Source organism: Lygodium microphyllum, chromosome 21 (assembly GCF_053477565.2).
Source record: "Lygodium microphyllum isolate KBCC chromosome 21, Lygodium_microphyllum_v1.1.10, whole genome shotgun sequence".
In the NCBI taxonomy this organism is placed as follows: domain Eukaryota; kingdom Viridiplantae; phylum Streptophyta; class Polypodiopsida; order Schizaeales; family Lygodiaceae; genus Lygodium; species Lygodium microphyllum.
In genome coordinates, this window is record NC_141155.1 from 106,382,721 (window position 1) to 106,403,788 (window position 21,068).

The window sequence follows — 21,068 nt, forward strand, 5'->3', positions numbered from 1 at the left end:
TGGTTCCACTAGATGGAGTCACATTAAAGGATAACACAACAATAAAAGAGGGCTTTCTCCATTTACACTTGACGATGATACCATGTGAGCGAGCAAAATGAAAGCAAGAAACACACACACACACACACATGTAGACGGTTAGACATTTATATGTGTGTATGCATATGCACGTAATGTATACACACACACACACACATATGTGTGGTGTGTCAAAAGATGAGTACCAGTGAGACAATACGGTTTGCAGGGAGGAACATGGAGTGAACTCGGCAAACATGGAGAAGAGAAGAGAAGAGAGAAGAAACTCTGATGAATGGAATGATAAAGTTGTGAATCATGGAGTGAATGTGATACAAGGGAACAAGGGTGCTGTAGCACAAGGAAGATGATGAAGACAACCACGAACCACGAAGTGCAATGTCCTCCTGAAGGGGTGTGAGGGTTGTGGAGAGGCTGGAGAGAAGAGGTGACAGACTGAATGAATCAACCGTAAGGAATGAATGAGAGAGTGGCCTATAAATAGGCACAGTCAGTCTAGGATGGCGCTCCTTTTTGAGGCTGCAAACCCTAAACGCAAAACGCAAAAACACAAAAGTACAAATTGCGAGTGAAGGGTTTCTCAACACCCCCTCTCAGGCCCAAAAAGGGGAACAAGAGAAGAGTGAGGTGGAGATGCAATGCTACATACTGAAGAATGCTCATGCAATAGGTATCACTTGGACAATATTCCTCGTGGGAAAATTGTGTGGTGCCGAGAACCATAAGGATATGCCCGTACTTGATCTTGGCAGGTGGCTCCATTCTGACCAAGGGAGGAAGGCAAGAAGAAGAGGAGGAAAAAGATGTAGAGGATCCCTAAGATTCAAGATTCCCACCGGAAAGGGAACCTTCAGTAAAGAACAGTAGACAGAGTGAACTAGAGAACTTGAAACTCAACCTTGGGAGAGAAGCCACTAGCTCCGTGCATCCATGCTGGAAGGTATACGAAGGCCTTGTCACCAAGTCACGGTTGAACCTCCGAACTGCGAGTGAAGGGTTTCTCAACACCCCCTCTTAGGCCCAAAAAGAGGAACAAGAGAAGAGTGAGGTAGAGATGCAATGCTACATATTGAAGAATGCTCATGCAACAGGTACCCACTTGGACAGTGTTCCTCGTGGGAAAATTGTGTGATGCCGAGAACCATAAGGATATGCCCGTACTGGATCTCGGTAGGTGGCTCCATTCTGACCAAGGGAGGAAGGCAAGAAGAGGAGAAAGAAGATGTAGAGGATCCCTAAGATCCAAGATTTCCACCGGAAAGGGAACCTATAGTAAAGAACAGTAGACAGAGTGAATTGGAAAACTTGAAACTCAACCTTGGGAGAGAAGCCACTAGCTCCGTGCATCCATGCTGGAAGGTATACGAAGGCCTTGTCACCAAGTCGCGGTTGAACCTCCGAGGTCCTGATCTAGGTGGATACGTGAAGATTCTAGGTATCAGTAGAAGAGATAATTGGTTGAAGACAACCACCCTAGGAAAGTAGAGGATGGGTGAAGAACTTCATGTGGAGTAGGTTCCCCCTCTGAGGTGGGAGGTGTAGGGGCTTCCGCTGAAGTCGAAGAAGAAGTAGATTTCCCCTCTGAGGGCAAAGAAATAACATCCCCCTTTGAAGTAGATAGGGAATCCAAAAACTCATGAATCATGAACTCCGAAATGTCTGATGATGAAGTGCCACCGGTCGTGCCAAAGAAGATATTTGGGGTGCCGAAGAGCTCCCAGAGGTAGCCTCTCGAACTTGAGTAGTCGAGAGTGGGGCTCAGAATGAGCAAGAGGTAGGCAACAGTCGCTGTCTCTCGAAGGAGCGGACTAATGAGATGGTGGTATCAAACATTCACTGTCTCTCGATGGAGCGGACTGTAGAGCCGTAGGTCGTGGAAGCCACTGTACCTGAAAATAAGTGAAAGAAGACTGCCGTCGGCATTGTGACATCCCCAGGAGGTCGTAGCGCCAATCGATCCTCCATGTGCTCAAAAGGACTTAGTGTGCATCGGATGCTTCTTATTGCCTTGAGCATAGTACTCTGATAGCCGATGCAGAACGATCTCTGTGGCCCAAAAAGGAGAGGTGGCACAAGGAGGGCCTAGTGGAAGACACATATACTCCGGGGGATGGGGAGCAAAGGTCGAAGCCGGCAAGCATCGGTGGTGTGTCCGGTGATGCCACAGTAGGAGCACCTAGTAGTCTGGTCATCTGTTGGTAAAGAAGCCATGGGTACCAATGTGCCTTGCTGAAGAAGAAAGAGGTCAGCCACAATGAACTATGAACTGCAATGTCCGCCTCAAGGGTGGGGAGGGCAGTGGAAGGGCTGGAAGTGAGCTGCCAGTGGGAGGAGGATGCGATCGGCAGCAAGAGGTTGCAACTAGTAGAAAAACGCAGGTGAGGAGAGAGAGAAACTAAAAATGCAGGAAAAAAATAGCAGCATCAGTCAATATGCTGAAATCAGCTCCGAACAGAGTGTGACAATAGGCGCCAGACTGTTGTAGACAGCAATGGCTAGCTTGGACCACGATGTCCTCCACGTTTGGGGCGTGGGGGGCAGCAAGCTGAGATACTTGAAATCTGCAAAAATGAGATTGTTTTCTGAATGGAGAGTGATCAGCAACAGTTGTTCTGCTGTAAACAGCTGCAAACTGTGGGTGGAAGGCTGGAAATAGGTGCCAGACTATAGATAACAGCAAGAGACAGTTGAGACTACGATGTCCTCCGCGAAAGGGTGTGGGCAGCAAGCTGAAAATACCTGAAACCCACAAAAATGAGATTTTGATGCGGTGGAAGAAGAAGAGAAGTGGATGCCGAACCCACCACCGGTCTTTGCCGTCATTGGAGTGGAGGATCTTTGCTGTTGTTTGAGCAGATCCAGCTCCGATACCATGTCAAAAGATGATGTATCAGCGAGACAGTAGGCTTTGCGGGGAGAAACACGGAAAGAACTCGGTAAACATGGAGAAGAGAACAGAAGAGAGAAGAAACTCTGATGAATGGAATGATGAAGTTCTGAATCATGGAGTGAATGTGATACAAGGGAACAAGGGTGCCGTAGCACAAGGAAGATGATGAAGACAGCCACGAACCACGAACTGCAATGTCCTTCTGAAGAGGTGTGAGGGTTGTGGAGAGGCTGGAGAGAAGAGGTGACGGACTGAATGAATCAACCGTAAGGAATGAATGAGAGAGTGGCCTATAAATAGGCACAGTTAGTCTAGGATGGCGCTCCTTTTTGGGGCTGCAAACCCTAAACGCAAAACACAAAAACACAAATTGCGGGAAGGGTTTCTCAACATGTGGAGGCTTATGAGGATCTACCTATAGGGGGTATGTTGCGATATAGCAAGATCTCTAGTGGTAGATTTGTATTTGGTACCACATGTGATAAGGATCCTACTCATTTGTTTGTTTCTTGCCTAGTTTCTATATAAGTTTGGGGTTTCATTTCCTAATTATGGACTTGAGATGCATGTCAGCATATGTTCATCCATTCTTGGGTTTTTGAAGAGATGCCATCGACTACCACTTTCCAACTAGAACATAATCATCTCCTTGATTGTTTGCATTGGGGTGGTCTTTGGCACATTTGGCGGACACAATATGCATTAATTTTCTAGGACTTTTACTGTGGCAAGTAGTTTCATGGTTTTTGTTGGTGTGATCCTCAGTGAGGTGGCTGTTGTATTGATGGAAATTATTTGCATGACCCTAGTTTTCCCACTTTGTGCCCTTATAAATGACCATTCATTAATTTAAAATCCTTGATTTCGCATGCACACACGAGAGAGAGAGAGAGAGAGAGAGAGAGAGAGAGAGAGAGAGAGAGAGAGAGAGAGGTCATATCTTGAATGGTGGTTGCTTCTTTTGTACAATATGTGAATAATCTTCTCATCATCAAGTTCTTTCTTGTCTAGTGGTGAGGAAAATTTGGTCTTTGCTACTTGCTATTTGGTCTCAAGTGGTAGGGGGGTTGATGTCTCCAGAGGATTTGATTTTTGGCTAGCTCAAGTTCTCAAATCCTATGCAACCATGTATGAAAGTTCTTTCACTTTTTACACTTTTGGGAAATCGGGATGTTGGCACATATGGACTATATGGAATGCATTCATTTTTTATTTCACTTTTGGAGACAGAGCTACATCGATTGTTTGAGAGGGTTTTCGTGTTGATTATATACTGTTTGTTTCTGTAGCCATCTTGTACTTTTGATTGTCTCTTGGTAGTTAATAACCCTTCACACACACATTCGTGTGAAGAAATGCTCTAAACACAAAAAACACAAAACCAATCATATGACAAAGCATAGACTGATAAACACCAAATATAGTTAGGGTAACTCAAAGACAGTGAACACAATGAATAATAAAGTGAATGAATAATTAAATATACAGTGCTCATGGAGCAAACATACTATGGAGTGAATATTGAACCTCAAACTCTTGTATCTCTTAGATCAAGGCAGAGGTTATGAGCCATAGAGTGTGTCATACTCGGAACGAATCCCGAATTACAGCAAGGGCAGCCTTCGAGTGTTGAATATCAGCAAATGCAGCCAAGGAAGGTTGGATTTGATGTAGATGGTAGTGTAGGAGAGGACTAAAATCGCAAGTACCTAAGGAGAGAAAAACTGGGTGACAGCTGTTAGGTGCGAATGTAGTAGACAGAGGAGAGAGAATGTTAGGGCGGCAGCCAAAAATTGTAAACGTAGCCTGTGGAGGAGAGAGGAGATTAGGGCGACAACTCCAGATTGATGGCAACAGCACCAGATGCTAATGTCAGTATCAAACACAACGAATAGATTGTAGGGAACAACTCTACGGTACTAGGCGATAGCTACAGAGTGAAGGCGAAGCTTGGAATCAAGCGCTAAATGGTAGCAGATGGCTGCGTCTGCCGAGGTGAGTCATACCATGAAGGTCCCTTGCCCCATGAGAATTACCTCCATGATCTACGCTGTGCCGATGCGCAGCGTAGAATGAAGCCAATCCCAAAGCTGAGCCCTGGATGGGGATTGTCCTACGACCTGACGGAAGATCACTGTTTCTTTTAGCACCAGCTCTGTGGCACGGACTGCTAAGAGCTGTTTCTCATAGAGGACTATGCGCAAGGTATTTGATCGGGGGGCACTCGCAGAGTGCACCAGTGTCTAACTAGAGGTTTCTATTGTGCGTTCCTTCTGAGAACCTACCAATCACATTGCTATACTGCTGGAGGAGGGGGTGTTGGTGCAGGTGGAGGGAGCAACTGGGGGGGGGTGTGATAGCGAGAACGGGGGGGGGGGGGGGGGGGGGTTCTATTTTTTGACGGCGGTGGAGGCATCGGGCGACACGGGTGATTACGTCAGGTTGGAGCCGTACGGGTGGGGGGCCTGGATCCGCAGGGTGAAGGGCAGCGAGTGCCTGGGGGGTCAGAGTGGTGTCGCAGAGTGTGGTGGGCTTGGATCGTCTTCTTGGGGGCAGCATGGGGGAGATAACAGGGCTGGGGGGGGGGGGGGCAGCGCGAATGGGTTGCAGACGGGAGGGCGAAGTCACAATGCGAACGGGGTGCAGGTGGGGGACCTAGGAGGTAGTGCAATGGGGATGCAAGTGGTGGGAACCACGGGGCGGGGGGGAAGGGCAGCGTGATAACAAGGAGGGAGGGGCGCAAGGGCCTAGCGTGATGGTGAGGAGGGGGAGGTGCAGCTTGATGTCGAGAAGGGGGGACAACACGATGGCAAGAGGCAGATGAGAGGGACGGGAGGGGGACGCAACGCTAGTCAGCGGGGGGGGTTTCGACGGGGTTGTGATGGCGGGGACGAGGGCAACAGCGGGTTGATAGGTATTGCTAATAAAGATTATGTTCTCTAATCAACTATAGTCTAGTATATGATATATTTGATACAAAAAAAAGAGAGACTTATGAATCTATGATGTGACATCACTATCATCATCATCATCATCAGAACCATCTGAGTGCTCATTAAGAGAGTCTGAAGATGACTCCTCGATATCCGATGATGAGACACACTCGTACTCATCCTCACTGATGAGATTACCATCATCATCAAATGATGGCTCCCTAGATGGCAGCTGTGTAGGAAAGGGGGGATATCATCATGAGGCACATGATGTGAGCTACTAGAGCCCCGCCTTACATATGTTTGCAAGCCACTCGAACCATCCCTCCTCGATGATGGAGGGCGTCGAATGACCATGCCCTTGCTACCACCTACTCGAACTCCTCGCCCACGAGCACGCTGATTGCGAGTGTTACGAGTATCTACTGCTATAAGCTCTCTATAGAGCTCTACAAAAATCATCTGCTCCTTGTCCACCTCCTTATGTATACTCGGAAGAGTGTTGCCCGTCAACTTGAATGTATCAACATTAACCTACACAATGCAGTGATGTACGTAAGATTGATCATTGTAAATGCTAAATTCTAAATTGTAAACTATACACTTCAAAGTTCAAAGTTTAAAAGTTAAAACAACAAATTTTAAATGTTTAAACTTTACATGGTTCGGGCTACCCATGCTCATCATAGCCCTCATCATATGTAAGTTAGTGCAACACTAGCCGCTCTAACTATCGTGTGCTAAGTCGATTGCGAATCTTTGTGTGAATGAGAGGATAGGCACTCCAGGTTCTCTCACATGTACTTGAAGAGCAATCTTGGGCAAGGACCCTCATGGCTAAGGGCCGAAGGGTCTCCAATGTGTATCCAAAGTTTTGCCACCAAAATAAAGGCTTCACAAGTGACTCTCTCCTCCAACAAGTGGGAGAAGCAAAAGCCACATGCCCTCTTTGATTTGCATAGCATCCTAGCTCCTCGAGCAGTGCATTATGGTCATCCACAGGGACCACACGAGTCAAATAAGCAAGCTGGTTTGAACAGAACTCTCTATCATCCATGACCGCCGATGACTTGTAGGCCGGATGTACCAATGCGGCAAAACCATGGATGGGCTTATGTATCCATGCCCATCCATGGTTTTGCCTCTTTGATTTGCATAGCATCCTAGCTCCTCCAGCAGTGCATTGTGGTCATCCACAGGGACCACACAAGTCAAATAAGCAAGCTGGTTTGAACAGAACTCTCTATCATCCATGACCGCCCATGACTTGTAGGCCGGATGTACCAATGCGGGAAAAGCATGGATGGGCTTATGCATCCATGCCCATCTTCTCTCTGCTCTCTCTAAAACATGTGCATGCTGTGTCTTTGTGATCATTGTACAAGCACGTGCCTCTACCAATCCCGCTCTAAATAAGTGAATGAGAAGGCCCATGGTGGACCCCTTGCAATCACTCATACGTAACACCCTATAAAAGGGAGTCACGACAATGATAACGGCACGGACTTATGCCAAAACTGCTCATTAAGGCACAAGCGTTGCATGGCTTTGGCCTTCTCTGTCTCATGCTCATCCCACTCATTCCATAGAGTGGACACCGCTGTGACGCAGGCACCGCACCTCATAAAGGCGCTCCAACAATAACCATATGTAAGCAAAGCGAGTTGAAGGCTTCTCCAACTCCAATGTGCTATGCTCACGATACATCGTAAGTACCTTTACCTTACTGTGAAGAATGTGACAATGGATGTAGCTTTGCGGACCACCCTCTTCACACACTTGAGCTTCCCAATGTCCTCCATGAGCAAGTCCAAACAATGACTTGCACATGGAGTCCACACAATCATAGGGAACACGGCCTCAAGCAAACGCCCCATGTGCCAACAATTCGATGCATTGTCAGTAACAACTTGCACCACATTTGAGGGGCCCACCTATAGCCACAATTTACAAATTACAAGTAAGTATACTTATTACTAATAATACTTGGAAATTGGAGGTTAGAGAGAGAAAGAGTCTAGAGAGAGTTGAAACTTGAGCCTTTCAAGTTTCAAGTTTCAAGAATGAAGAGAGATGGGGCGCGGGGGTTGGGGGCCTTCTGGCCCGAGGGGAAAGAGAGAATCTAGATAGATTATAGATATTAGAGAGAAATTAATTATTAGAATAGGGAGATAGATAGTTATGTATAAATCAAATTTCAATTATGAATCATTCAATCATGATATTATCATAATGAATGAAAGTGAAATAAATTTAAAAGGAAAATTGCAATGTATACCTCAATGATAGCTTATTGAATGTGGTGGTAGATGAATATGCCCGTCGTTTTCCTCCCTCTCTTGCCGGTTTCTATGGCCCGCAAAAAGTAAGTGCTGAGTGGACATGAGACGAGTATGTTAATGATGCTCCTTTTCTTACGATCACTCCATCTGTCGGTGAGAATGGAGCAACCATATTTTATCCATGCGGCCCGAATAGGATCAAGGGCTCTATCAATCCTCTCCTTCTCTTCATTAATCTTTTTGTTCTCATATCATTGTATGTAACACTAGTCCATTCTTCACATGGATCCACATTGGCAATGGCTTTTACCATCTTCTTCCATTGCTCTTGCTTTAGGACATTGAATGCAAGATTGCACTCAATCACTGTGCGTGCGATTTCAATGTCTACAAGTTTCCTTTCCATACACATGACTGGGAGCTTGAGAGAGAGAGGATTGTCTCTCCGGCACCGTATGAGCCTCCACTCTTTGTCTTTTACCGAAGCCGGATGCGGACGTGGAGCCCCCACCACCAATGGTAGAGGCCTCTCCCATATCGGTTAAAGATACACCCACATTTGATGCTTCCTCGTTAGTAGGCATAGGAGTTGGTGCCAATAAGCCACTTTCTCTTCCTCTTGTGGATCCCCCTTTCATCTTGGCGAGAATCTCCTCCGCGATGTTTTGAGGGATCTCCTTGCATGTGCCATGGAGCAACTTGCCTCCCTGTCTTGGAAAGATGTTGGAGAATCCGAGTTGCATAGTGCTTCCCACAATACTTGCACGTCCAATGGTGGGAGTTGGACTTCTTTGTGTCCCTTTCCACATGGATCGCATGAGCCTCTACTCTTTGTCTTTTATTGGAGCCGGATGTGGACATGGAGCCCCCACCACCAATGGTAGAGACCTCTCCCACATCGGTTGAAGATACACCCACATTTGATGCTTCCTCGTTAGTAGGCATAGGAGTTGGTGCCAATAAGCCACTTTCTCCTCCTCTTGTGGATCCCCCTCTCATCTTGGCGAGAATCTCCTCCACGATGTTTTGAGGGATCTCCTTGCATGTGCCATGGAGCAACTTGCCCCCTTGTCTTGGAAAGATGTTGGAGAAGCCGAGTTGCACCACTTGTATAGCGCTTTCCGCAATACTTGCATGTCCAATGGTGGGAGTTGGACTTCTTTGTGTTCCTTTCCACATGGATTGCATCAGCCTCCACTCCTCCACTCTTTGTCTTTTATTGGAGCCGGATGAGGACGTGGAGCCCCCACCACCAATGGTAAATGGTAGAGACCTCTCCCACATCGGTTGAAGATACACCCACATTTGATACTTCCTCATTAGTAGGCATAGGAGTTGGTGCCAATAAGCCACTTTCTCCTCCTCTTGTGGATCCCCCTCTCATCTTGGCGAGAATCTCCTCCACGATGTTTTGAGGGATCTCCTTGCATGTGCCATGGAGCAACTTGCCCCCTTGTCTTGGAAAGATATTGGAGAAGCCGAGTTGCACCACTTGTATAGCGCTTCCCGTAATACTTGCATGTCCAATGGTGGGAGTTGGACTTCTTTGTGTCCCTCTCCTTATGGATCGCATGCAAATTGAAGTGTTTCTCAGGAGTCATGGTGCTGATGACGGATAAAGAGGCCCCAGAGAGAGAGAGAGAGAGAGAGAGAGAGAGAGAGAGAGAGAGATGCTTGAGTCTGGACTCTTGAAACTTGAGTCTTGAAAGTTGAAAGGGAGGGAGACTTGAGAGGCCCGAGGGCTGGGGTAAAGTTGAAAGAGCAAGAGTGAGAGAGAGGGGATGGGAGATGAGAATGACAAATGCTTTGATAGGGTGCGGGATAGAGGGAATGGAAGATGAGATTTTAGAATGGCAAATGCTTCAATAGGGTGCGGGAAAGAGGGGATGGGAGGTGAGATTCAAGAATGACAAATCACAAGTCCATTCAAGAATCCAGATCCAAGAGAGGAAGATGAGAATCAGAGAATGGAAAGTGCTTGCTGAATTGGTGTGGAAGGATAGAGGAGAGGAGCACCTTTTGTAGATGAGAGAAGGGTCAAAGTTCAAACAATGGAAGAAAGAGGGGTCAACGGTCAAAGAGAGGGTTGGAAGCTGGAAGGAATCCAAGGAGGGCTTTGGGGGGGGGGGGGGGGTATGCATGGCTGGAAAAGGGGGTGGGATGAGGTATCCAAGGCTTCCCACCCCCCCAAAAAGTGCAACTTTGCAGGAAATGCGAGAAACGCGGGATGTAGGATCGAGGACGTGCAGGCCAGGTGGCCCAAATAGGTCCGTTTTAATGTACGAATTCGTACCATATGGATCATACCGTACAGATGGTGCCGTACGTGGTAGGGAGGCAGCTATGGGAGTGACCATGACCAATAAAGGGAGAAAGCGCATGATAACTAGCATAGTGAAGAGAGAAGTTATATTTGGGCGGATTATCTGCAGAGATGTGGAACCTGTCCACCTAGCCAGTAAGTATGCCACCTGGTTTGAAAGTGAGCATGACAGATGGCCAAACTGAAAGAGTAAACAAATGGCTTGAGACATATTTGCGGCACTTTTGCCATGATGTACAACACAGTTGAGATACGTGGCTTCACTTGGCTGAGTTTGCCTATAACAACTCCACCCACTCTAGCATCGGAGTTTCTCCTTTTAAGGCCTTATACGGGTATAAGGTCCCCCTCCCTACAGTCTTATTCAATGATAAGATCAACTCTTAGAGTAAGGCCGAGTTGGATCATATACAAGCCCTACTTCAACAATGCAAAGTAAATCTTCAAAAGGCACAACCTCACATGATTTTCTATGCTAATGAGAAAAAAAGGCATTTGGGATTCTAGGAAGGGGAATTGGTCCTCTTAAAAAAGTGCCTTAGTCCCGTTACTCCACTCTCAAATAGGGCAGTAATAACAAGGTTGCCTACCATTTCTATGGCCCCTACCGGATCCTAAAGAGAGTTGGTGACTTGGCCTACCGATTAGAGCTTCCCCCCACTACCAAAATCCACAATGTGTTTCATGTCAACTAGCTGAAACCCTTCATGGGCACCTCAGTGGACTATGTGGAAGAACTTCCCCCCATAGATGAAGAAGGTATCATTTAATATATCGTTGAGGCAATTATTGGGCAACGAGATAAGTACTTAAGGTCTCGATCCATCAAGGAATACCTCATCAAATGGCAAGGCCTACCCTTGGAAGAAGCCTCCTAGCACCCAGCCACCATTATCAATGAATTTCCTCACCTCCAAGATGCCCAATGGATTGAAGACTAGCCAGTTAGGCCTTTCTTTGACTACTTCTTGCTTGTAGACTGCACACTGTTTTAGAACAGTTTTGTACTTGCTCAAATATCAGGAATGTGCATCCTACCTGGGATGAAAGTACTTGTCATAAGCTCCGTTTCTACATGCGGTACGCCCCCATTTGGAGCAGCCTATCAAAAGTTAGGACAATTTTACCTCAGTAGGCCTGTCATGGACAGTATGTTGCCCTAGTCTTTACCCACCAATTTTCATTGTAATGTGGCTCAGAGTAGTACTTTGCACCCCACTCCCTAAACCCAGCGATCACTCCCCTCTAGTTCTCTTCGTTTTTTAAGGGCAAAAACCTTTCGGGTGGGGATGGATTGTAACGAGCAGGATACATAGAAACTAGGGGTTAGAGTCTAGACACCCAATCACACTGATCGGGGTATATAAGGTATAAGAGTCCTAGATTAAGGCAACCAGTTATTATCAAGAACATACTCTTCACCTTCATCTTCAGTTTCCATGGCTTCCTCCTCCTTCCTCCCCTCTTTTCTGTCTTTCTCTCTCCTCTTCTAGTCTTCCTTTCCCTCTTGCTCTCTTTCTCTCTCTTCAGTCCTTTCTCCTCTCTCCTCTCAGCTTCATTGATTACAGGATTATCTGCAGGGATGTGGAACTTGTCCACCCAGGCAATAAGTATGCCACCTGGTCTGAAAGTGAGCATGACATCCAGCAAAGGATGTCACCTCCAATGAGGAAGGCATGTGGGCTGCTTAGAAGAGAGTGGGCTGGTCAGACAATGCCATGGGCATTGGGCAGATCTTGAAAGGCAGTGTGGACAGATCTGAAAAACCCTAATGTCTGCGTCTGACGTGCCCAGGATGAACACTGCTGTCACACACAAAGGACTGATTGACTTAGATAGTGCCAAAGTTCCAAACATCCTTGCTAAACTTTGGCGGAGGCTCACAACCAGGAGATGGACACATAGAGGCGCAAAGACATGTTCACTAACATGTCTACTGCAGACATTTTTTACTGGCCAAGAAGTGTGCTTTCCGTGGTCCAATAAGAGCCAACGGAGGGTCAAACATTTTACTACAATGCAGGCTTTCTTGACGAAGGGAATTGTCCACTGCATCAGATCTGCCAATCCATTGATTACAAGACCTCTTTCCATGAAGCGATCAATGCATTTGCATACAGCCACGCCAGAAGCGAGACAAGCTCTTGATTCAAATTGGTATATAAGGGGGCATCTCTGTAGAAAGACTGTTTCAGAGGCAAATGGCTTTTCCAAATTCTATGGAGATTTTCTTTCCACAAACTGTGATGTGGATTTCAACGTCCTCAGTAAGATATTTTCATGTTGATCATCCATGGGAAGGTAATAAATGCTGGAAAATTCTATAGGAGGAAATTATGCAATGAAAAAACATGACAGCCATTAAATCTTTAGTCTCTATACCACATTGATGAACTGTAAGGAAGGAGTGAATCTATGCCTATTGCATGAAACTGTAAGAGGTTTCAGTTGGTACTGCTTCGAGTATTGGGGATCTTGGCATGTTTGTTGGTGTTTTGCACAAACCTTGTGCTCTGTGTCATGGCTTTGAATCTTCTCTTTGGTTTAATACCAAAGAACAGACACAAAACTGGCCACAAAGCTGCTGTACACAATCACGGCTTTGACCTGCTGCTGAAGCTGACTGGACCACCACAGAACATGTTCATAGCCAAGAGTCAGAACATCAATTGTACTATGTTGCCATGACATACACAGGATGCTACTTCAACAAATTTTCAGTGTTTATATAAAACATGTTTGCTGTAAATTTCTTTTCAGGATGATGGCCTGATGCATTGTAGTAAGGTTATACCTGAAACAGATTTGCCAGTAAATATCTTGTTGCCTACTGATGTACGAGGAGAAAGGGGAATCATGTTTGTTGTGTCATTAGTCTGGAAGACAACACATGGCCAGTGTCTGTTTAGTCTGACATTCTTTAATCAAGATGATTTTAATAATTTGAGAATGTTGCACAGACTGCTGCCCTTGCTGAAAAGACATCAGAAGCTGTCCAAATTTTGGCTGCGCGGGAAGATACTCTCGAAAAAGGTTTAGAAGAAATTCAAGAGGTTTTGTTTGGTATGCAGGTGGGTTCTACAATCACTTTTCAGAACTAATATGTCTCCTAGATAAACTCCTGATAAAACAAAGTATTTCTTTTTAGGGAGGTTTATCATCTCTAAAATACCCTGAAAGAAGAGATCACAAGGCTCTGTTCTGCGACTTGCATTGAATAAAGATCAGGATTATTCATGATGCATGATATAATTACCATTACAAGTTAACTTCTAGGTGCATGCAGCTGGATGAAAATGTGCACTTTTCCTGCTTCAAAGAAAATGTTTCAAGGCTTTTGGTTCTGTAACTCCCTTGGAATCTTCAAAATAATGGAGTTACTAGGATTCTAGAATCCCTAAAGGTGAGGATTGAGTGGGGGAACAAACATCCATGAAAACCTGAGAATGCTGTGGTAGAGCAGCTAAACAAGATCATTGTGGAGATCACTCACTACCTCATCCTCTTTTGGTTGAGGCAGTTTTGAATGCAATACACATCTGCAGCCGTTTTCAGCCATTGGCTGTTCTCAATATGATCCTCTTTGAGGCATTTTTGGTTGGAAGCAATTTGTTGCTCATTTTGAGGTCTTTAGATGTCCATCCTTAGGGGATGTGCCAAAGGGAAGTTGTGTCTTCTTCATCAGCTAGCTCTTCTTCTTTTTCCAGTGTCTTTGAGAAGGCATAGCCCCTTTCTACTCAAGCTCTGCCTCTCTCTGCCCGATTGCTGTCTTTGTATTTGTCTCCATAGAGGCTTCCTTCTCGAACTCCAACCATCCTCGTCACTTGTCCCACATCCATTACCAATTTTACATATGTTAGAGCTAGAGAAGCATGATGTGCCAGAGGAGAGTGAATCATAGTTTCATAGCATGGAAGATTAGGATGATCCAAAGGCCATTGAGTGTCCTCAAGAGCCTCATTCCTAGGAGCCGTAGTAGTTTAGGACTCATGTGGGAGTCTGAGGTTCATGCTTTCTGAAGCCCTATACAAATGGTCTATGAAGGCCTTGGGTGCTGAATCATTTTTAGCAAGGACAACATCATGCATATGCAAGGCCAACTTGGAAGTGTTGTTTCACAATGTTTTAATTGCCAAGAATCAGCTCCTGCCCATCGCGCTGCTGCCCGCCATTGCGCCCAGCTCTTGCCCCCCTCCCATTGCATTGCGCCTCCTCCCGTCACCCAGCCTTCCTGCCCCTCCCTCTTGTCATGCTGCGCTCCTCCTCCCATCAGCTGCTACTACTCATGCCCCAACACCCCCCCTCCCCCCCCCCCCCCCCCCCCCCCCCCCCCCCTTTGCTGGCCGCCAGGCAACCTCCTCCCATTGCGCTGCGTCTCCTCTTGTCGCCCAATCTTCCCCCTCCCTCCGGTCGTGTTGCGTCTCCCCCTCCCGTCAGCTCCCCCCCTTCCCCCCCCCCATACTGTGCTGCCCCCCATCTCCCTCGCCTTGCGGCCCTATCTGACAGGCCCCCACCCACATCCGCATGTTCCCGTCGGGAGCTGGCCATCCTTGGAGTCCAGCGCCTCTCCCACCACCAGAAAACAACATCCGCGCCTCCTCGGCCGCCCCCCGCCCCCCCCCCCCCCCCCCCCCCCCCCCCCGCCCCCAGTAGCACAAGAGCGTGATTGGTAGGTTCTCAACAGGCAAACCTCTAGCCAGACGTCGGTGCATTTTACGAGTGCCCCCTAGTCAAATACCTTGCACGTCGTTCTCTCTGAGGAACAACTCTTAGCTGTCCATGCCACAGAGCTGGAGCTGAAAGAAACAACGATCTTTGGTCAGGTCGTAGGACACTCCTCATCTAGGTCCCAGCTTTCGGATTGGCTTCACTCCACACTGCGCATTGGCACAGCGCAGATTGCGGAGGCGGTTCTCATGGGTCAAGGGATCTTCATGGTATGACTCACCTTGGTAGACGCAACACGTAAGCTAGTGGATAGCTCACCCTATGCTTCCATGAAGGGGGTCATCCACATGGTTCCTTGGTATAGTGGCTTCAGAGTGGAGGCATTTGCACTCCATAACTGGTTTCTTAGACATCTAGTTACCCTACTCTTCCCCGGACTGGCGATAGAGTATCACCAATTAGTGGAGAACTTTGGACCGCTCTTCGGCATTGTCCTTCTCGCCTTCTTCGCGGACGCAGTGACAGCCGTAGGAGTCCCAAAGGTACGGGTGGCAGTGAAAGAGAAAGAATATACCACAGTTTCTGGAGATTGAGGCAGGTGGACACTCTTTCAGGCAACAGGTTATTGTGATTGGGCAGCTAGGGCAGTGCTTGTGTTGCCATGACTTTGGACATTAGGTAGCAGATTGCACGCTCTTCGGAGCCAAGGCGGTTTCGCTAATAGGCCCACAGATGGACACTGACGACTTTACACGGGTCTAGAGACAACAGAGGGAGACGGCAAGGGGGCCCACAGTCAGCCTCTCAAACACAGCTATGGTAGCAGGGAGTAGGAGGGTGAGCGTCGCTCCCCGGCAGAGCACCCCGCGGCCTTTCCCCCCCGTCCTCCCCTCGCCCCTCATTCCACTCGGTAGGACCACAGGCCTCTATATCCACCTCCCATGGAGGCGTCACAGGCCACCTCACTTGAGGGCCCACATCCACCCTCTTCCCCCCTCCCCATATGAGAGTTGGTAGAGCCTGGTGAGGTATAGGCCGCTAGATTTTCACCAATAGGTATCCCCCTACAGGTGGCAGGTAGAGTTAGCGGCGCCCCACATGGGACTTTCTTCATTGTGCAGTTGGGGGGGTATCTGGTCATTGACAAAGGGCAGCAGGATGAGGGGATAGTTGTCCTTCCGTGGAGGAGGATTCGGGTGGTTGGCCTTTAGGGGAGGGGAAGACATGGCGTTTGGACCCTTATATATTCTAGGAGTTCTTGGAGTGGCGTCTCTGGATATGGGAGAGCAGGCCACTTGATGAGTTGGAGTGGGCCTTGGAGAGTGGCTATGGCCGGCCACTGTGGTCACCAAGGAGCTATGGAGATTCCTGGAGTACACAGCTAGAATTGACAGACATGTACTGATGCAGGAGGACATGGACTGGGCGCCTTCGCGTAGCAGATACTGGGCGGAGCACAAAATCATGGATGCTTTCCGATGGACTTTCTGACGCCCTCTATGGGATAGCTGGAGGTTGAGGAGGGTATCGTATTTCTTATGGCTGTTTGGCACATGGAGGCTTGGCAGTGGGGAGTTGGCTAGTCCAGATGCAGAAGAATGGAGGGTGTAAACGTTGCACACAACAGTTTCTAGAAACTCCAAAGCACTGCCTTTGGTTGTATGAGGTGTCGAGCTCGTGTGGAGAGGAGCATGCCGCATTCTCTGTCGTCTAGCACCCAGCCTTGGATGTATCTCATGGGGAGCTTTGTTGTTGGCAGGTAGGCAGTCAGCCAGGGCCGTTACCTTTTGTATGAGGCTAGGAACTAGGACATGATCTTCATCATTGAGGCTGGGTCGTGTGCAGTGGTCGGCTTGGAGGCTCTACCCGTCTGCCAGGTTCTCGAGCCCACAATAGACTGCTCTAAGGTATGGGAGATTGTTGGGAGTCTTAGTGGATGACACATCTGGAAGGCGCGATATTAGGAGGTTTTTGGCGGGGAGAGACTTTCAGTACAGGCGACTTTGACAGAGCTTTGGACTTCCATCATCCATTTGTGCTATCATGGGGCAGCGCTAGGATACTTTGGGGAAGCGCAGATTTTCATGCTATGGTTGGATAGGGACCGTATACAGAAATGTATGACACAAATCCCTATGGTATGCAGCAGCCAATGCATAGTGTGCAAGGCTCGATGTATTTAGATATGGCTAGAAATGTGTAAAACTCTATGTATGATAGGATTAGCTTGATGCTTGGGGCATAGTGTAACATGTTTGGTAATGCATATGCACCCTCGAATGCCTATGGGACTCAATGAATGAGTGCTTGTTATATAAATACTTCGTTTGGTTTTAGTTTTGATGTAAATTCAGCAAATGCACCCTTTTTGCAGCAGCCATTGTATAACAACCTGACACCCAAAGGGGCAACAAACCCGTCACTTCTTATCACCCCATACCCCTTCATGAGTAAGTGGAAAATTATGTTTGTGGGCTATCCAAAGGAATCATGTATTTTTAATAAAATCCACCATCTTTAGTATGTCTCAACCCATAGAAATTGTTGCTATAGCAAATGCTTTCGTGTGTGGGAAGGATTCAGGCTTCCTAGAGAGTGGGGAGAGCCAAATAAAAAGTTGTTTTAAGACTGAGAAAAGGGGAAGATCTGAAAATTAGCTTGAAAAGATTCCAAAATAATAGAGAAAGGGCTCGAAAACATTGGCACAACGTAGGGAATTGATGGCTGTAAGTAAATGCTTTGCTTGTGAATATGAGGGTCACATTGCAAGGGACTGTTTCAATAGGCAACAAGCTGGAGAATCAGAAAATTAGGGAGATTCTAAGGGAAAGAAGCCCAAAACATTAGTGAGGTTGGTGCCCAATATTGTTAGTAATCAGCCCAATGATGATGCTATTGAGTTGTGTAGAGGATGGAGTAAAATTAGGGATCAACATGCATTGATTTTCTTTGATAATGGTGCACGAATCAACTTCATCTTTGTTGACATGGCAGCTTGTCTAGGCATAAAAAAGGATGAGATGGGACCCATGGGGAAAGTTGGTGTTAGATATGCTCAATGCCCCACCCTTTTAAGGTACCATCGATGATCCATGGTGCTCTAAGTTGTAAGGCCCGCATTATGAGAAGAAGTGATGTGTGAGTGGACAGGATCCTGACTTCTATGTCAGATGATCCATGGTGCTCTAAGTTGTAAGGCCCCCATTATGAGAAGAAGTGATGTGTGAGTGGACATTGGTTGGATCGTGATTTCTATGTCATATGAGGTCTATGTGACCGGATGGCAAAAATGTGACCTTTGTGGATCTAGCTTTTGGGTTAGATAGAGTAGTTACGTTGGTAGTAACTCAAGGCATAATGCATCGAGTTGCACCCTTGGCGTGGGGGGTCACTTTGGACAGCAAGGGGAGTTTGGATTGCGAAGGGGATTGGGAGAATCCCATTGTAAATCAACTTTTGCTTCAATAAAGCTAAAGAAATACCGAAAGGGGCGCCAATTTTGGGGCCAATGGGGTGTGCATTGTGCAAGATCATTAGGTAAATTTCTATTTTCAGATTTGCATTAATTGTTTGTTGCTGGAATTAAGTTGTAATCAAAGATTTACCATCCATCCACGGAAGGAGGGCTGGTTTCATGGATGGTCAATGTAGCCCATGTCCTTAAATTTTCTCAATCTGTGGCCAAAATCATGAAGAAGTACTCTTCTCTCTCCAATCAAAGCAGTCACGTATCATCAAGCATGGCAAAGGCTCAAGAGAAGGTGGTCACTTCGGACATGGAATTGGATGCTTCCGAAACTCCATCTCCTAGTCCATGCACCTCAATGGCATTTGGCTTGTTGCTACCATCGAAAGTAAAAGTCCATTTAGATAACCTTTGCTAGAAGAAGCTGCGAGCGGTGAGTACAATCTTCCATTTCATTTGCTTTAAGTGGATAGGTGAAAAAAAAAGGATCAAAGCTATTGCAGTGGTCGGTTTATGTGAGGGGTGGTATGGTATCACCTATAACGACGTGTAGACTAAGAAGCTCGATATGGAGAAACAATGAACAAAACTCTCAAGCCTATGTGTGCTTGATGGGTAAAGTATGGTTGCACCATACTTTCCAATGGATGGAGTGATAGGAAGAGATGAGGTGTCATTAATATCCTTGTTTCTTCACCTCTTGGCACCTTTTTCTTACAAGCCGTGGATATGAGGCAAAGAGGACAAAGAACAATGCGGACTATCATATACACACCTATCCGACAAGCTATTAATGAGGTAAGCAAAATAAAAAATAAAATTTTAGTTTATAGTTTATTTTTCATTTTAGATTTCAATCTATATTTTTTAGATTATCTTTTCTAAATTCTAATTTCAATCTTTTATCTCATCATTCATGATTCATAAATCATGATTTATCTAACCCAATACCTCTTTCACCTCATCTATTTTCTTAATGTCACCTACCTTCTCTTTCTCTCGTTACTAAAAGGTGGAAATGGTGAGCAAGAATAAGAGCACAAGTAAGCGCAAGTAACAAGAGCTATGGAGGATGGTGCAAGAAGAGAAAGCAAGACTGTATGTGGGAACTCCAACAGTCACAATGTGTAACATGCATTTCCTTATTTTATTGTCATAGTAAAGAATAAAAAATTGGTAGTGATGGGCGGCCGCCACATGCAATGTATAGGTGTGCAAGTAGTAAGTACAATATAAATATAGACAACTAGGTATAGGCAGCCTTTAATCCCTTGACAACTATCTACTTAAAGACGATTGTGTCTAATTGAGGAAAAAACAAGAAAAAAGGTGTTTTTTTTTTTGCAAATAAAGTGTGGCTAATTATATTACTTTAGAAAAACCTTGAATACAAAGAAGTGCTCTTGCTCAACATACTAGCTGGAGCTGATATAAAGTCACAGAAATATCAAAAGAATATACAGGCCTCTCAGGGTTGTCTAGGGGGAATGGGGGCAAGAAGCCATGGAGGGAGGGGGGGGGGGGGGGGGATGTATCACCATTTGGGATTGACTGCCTACATCACGAAAAACAAGTTTAGACAGCCCCAAGTGTACATGAAGTGAAGACAAAGCTCCTGACAAGCTCGAGACTCGCTCTGCACATGGTCCCATTGGCCGCAAAGGGAGTGGATGATGGAGGTCTAGAGCTCTGCCAAAGTTGCTTGTACAGAAAGTCTCTCTTGTCCAAAACCCTCCTGACACCGCACCTTCCAGATATGCCATCTAGTGAGACTCCCTACGGTCTCCCATACCTCAGAGCGGTCTGTTGTGGGCTCTAGTACTTGGCGGATGGGTAGAACCTCCAAGCCGGCTACTGCGCATGACCCAACCTCAATAAGGAAGATCGTGTCTTGCATCTTAGCCTCATACAGAAGGTGACGACCCTGGTTGATTGCCTGCCAGCAGAAAGCTCCCCATGAGATACATCCAAGGCTAGGTGCTATGCGGCAAAGGATGTGGCATGCTCCTCTCCACACTAGTTGCGCCACCTCACACGACTAGAGGCAGTGCTTTGGAGTTTCCAGAAGTTGCTGTGTGCAGCGTTTACGTTCTCCATCCTTTTGTATTTGGGCTAACCAACTCCCTACTGCCAGGCCTTCATGTCCCACCAGCCATACGAAATACGATACGCTCCTCGGCCTTCAACTGTCCCCTAGGCACGCTAGAAAGTCCATCGAAATGCATCCGTGATATTGTGCTCCACCCAGTACCTGCTACATGACGATGCCCGGTCCATGTCCTTCTGTATCAGTACGCATTTGCCAATCCTGGTTGTATACTCTAGGAACCTCGGTGGCTTCTTGGCGACCGTAGTGGCTGGCCATAGGCACTCTCCTGGATCCCACTCCTGCTCATCAAGTGGTGTGCCCTCCCAGATCCAAAGGCACCACTTGTGCTGAGCTCCTTCCAAAAAACATAGGGGTTCA

At 46.7% G+C, this 21,068-nt stretch overlaps 1 protein-coding gene across 1 annotated transcript in view; it reads left to right on the top strand.

Annotated features, from left to right (window-relative positions):
- LOC148018393 (uncharacterized) overlaps positions 1 to 21,068 on the top strand; it is a 143,754-nt gene that overhangs the window by 82,081 nt on the left and 40,605 nt on the right. Inside the window, exon 4 of the mRNA XM_087661940.1 lies at positions 13,428 to 13,538. Within this exon, the coding sequence (XP_087518066.1) occupies positions 13,428 to 13,538 (111 nt within the window). The remainder of the gene's footprint in view (positions 1 to 13,427; positions 13,539 to 21,068) is intronic.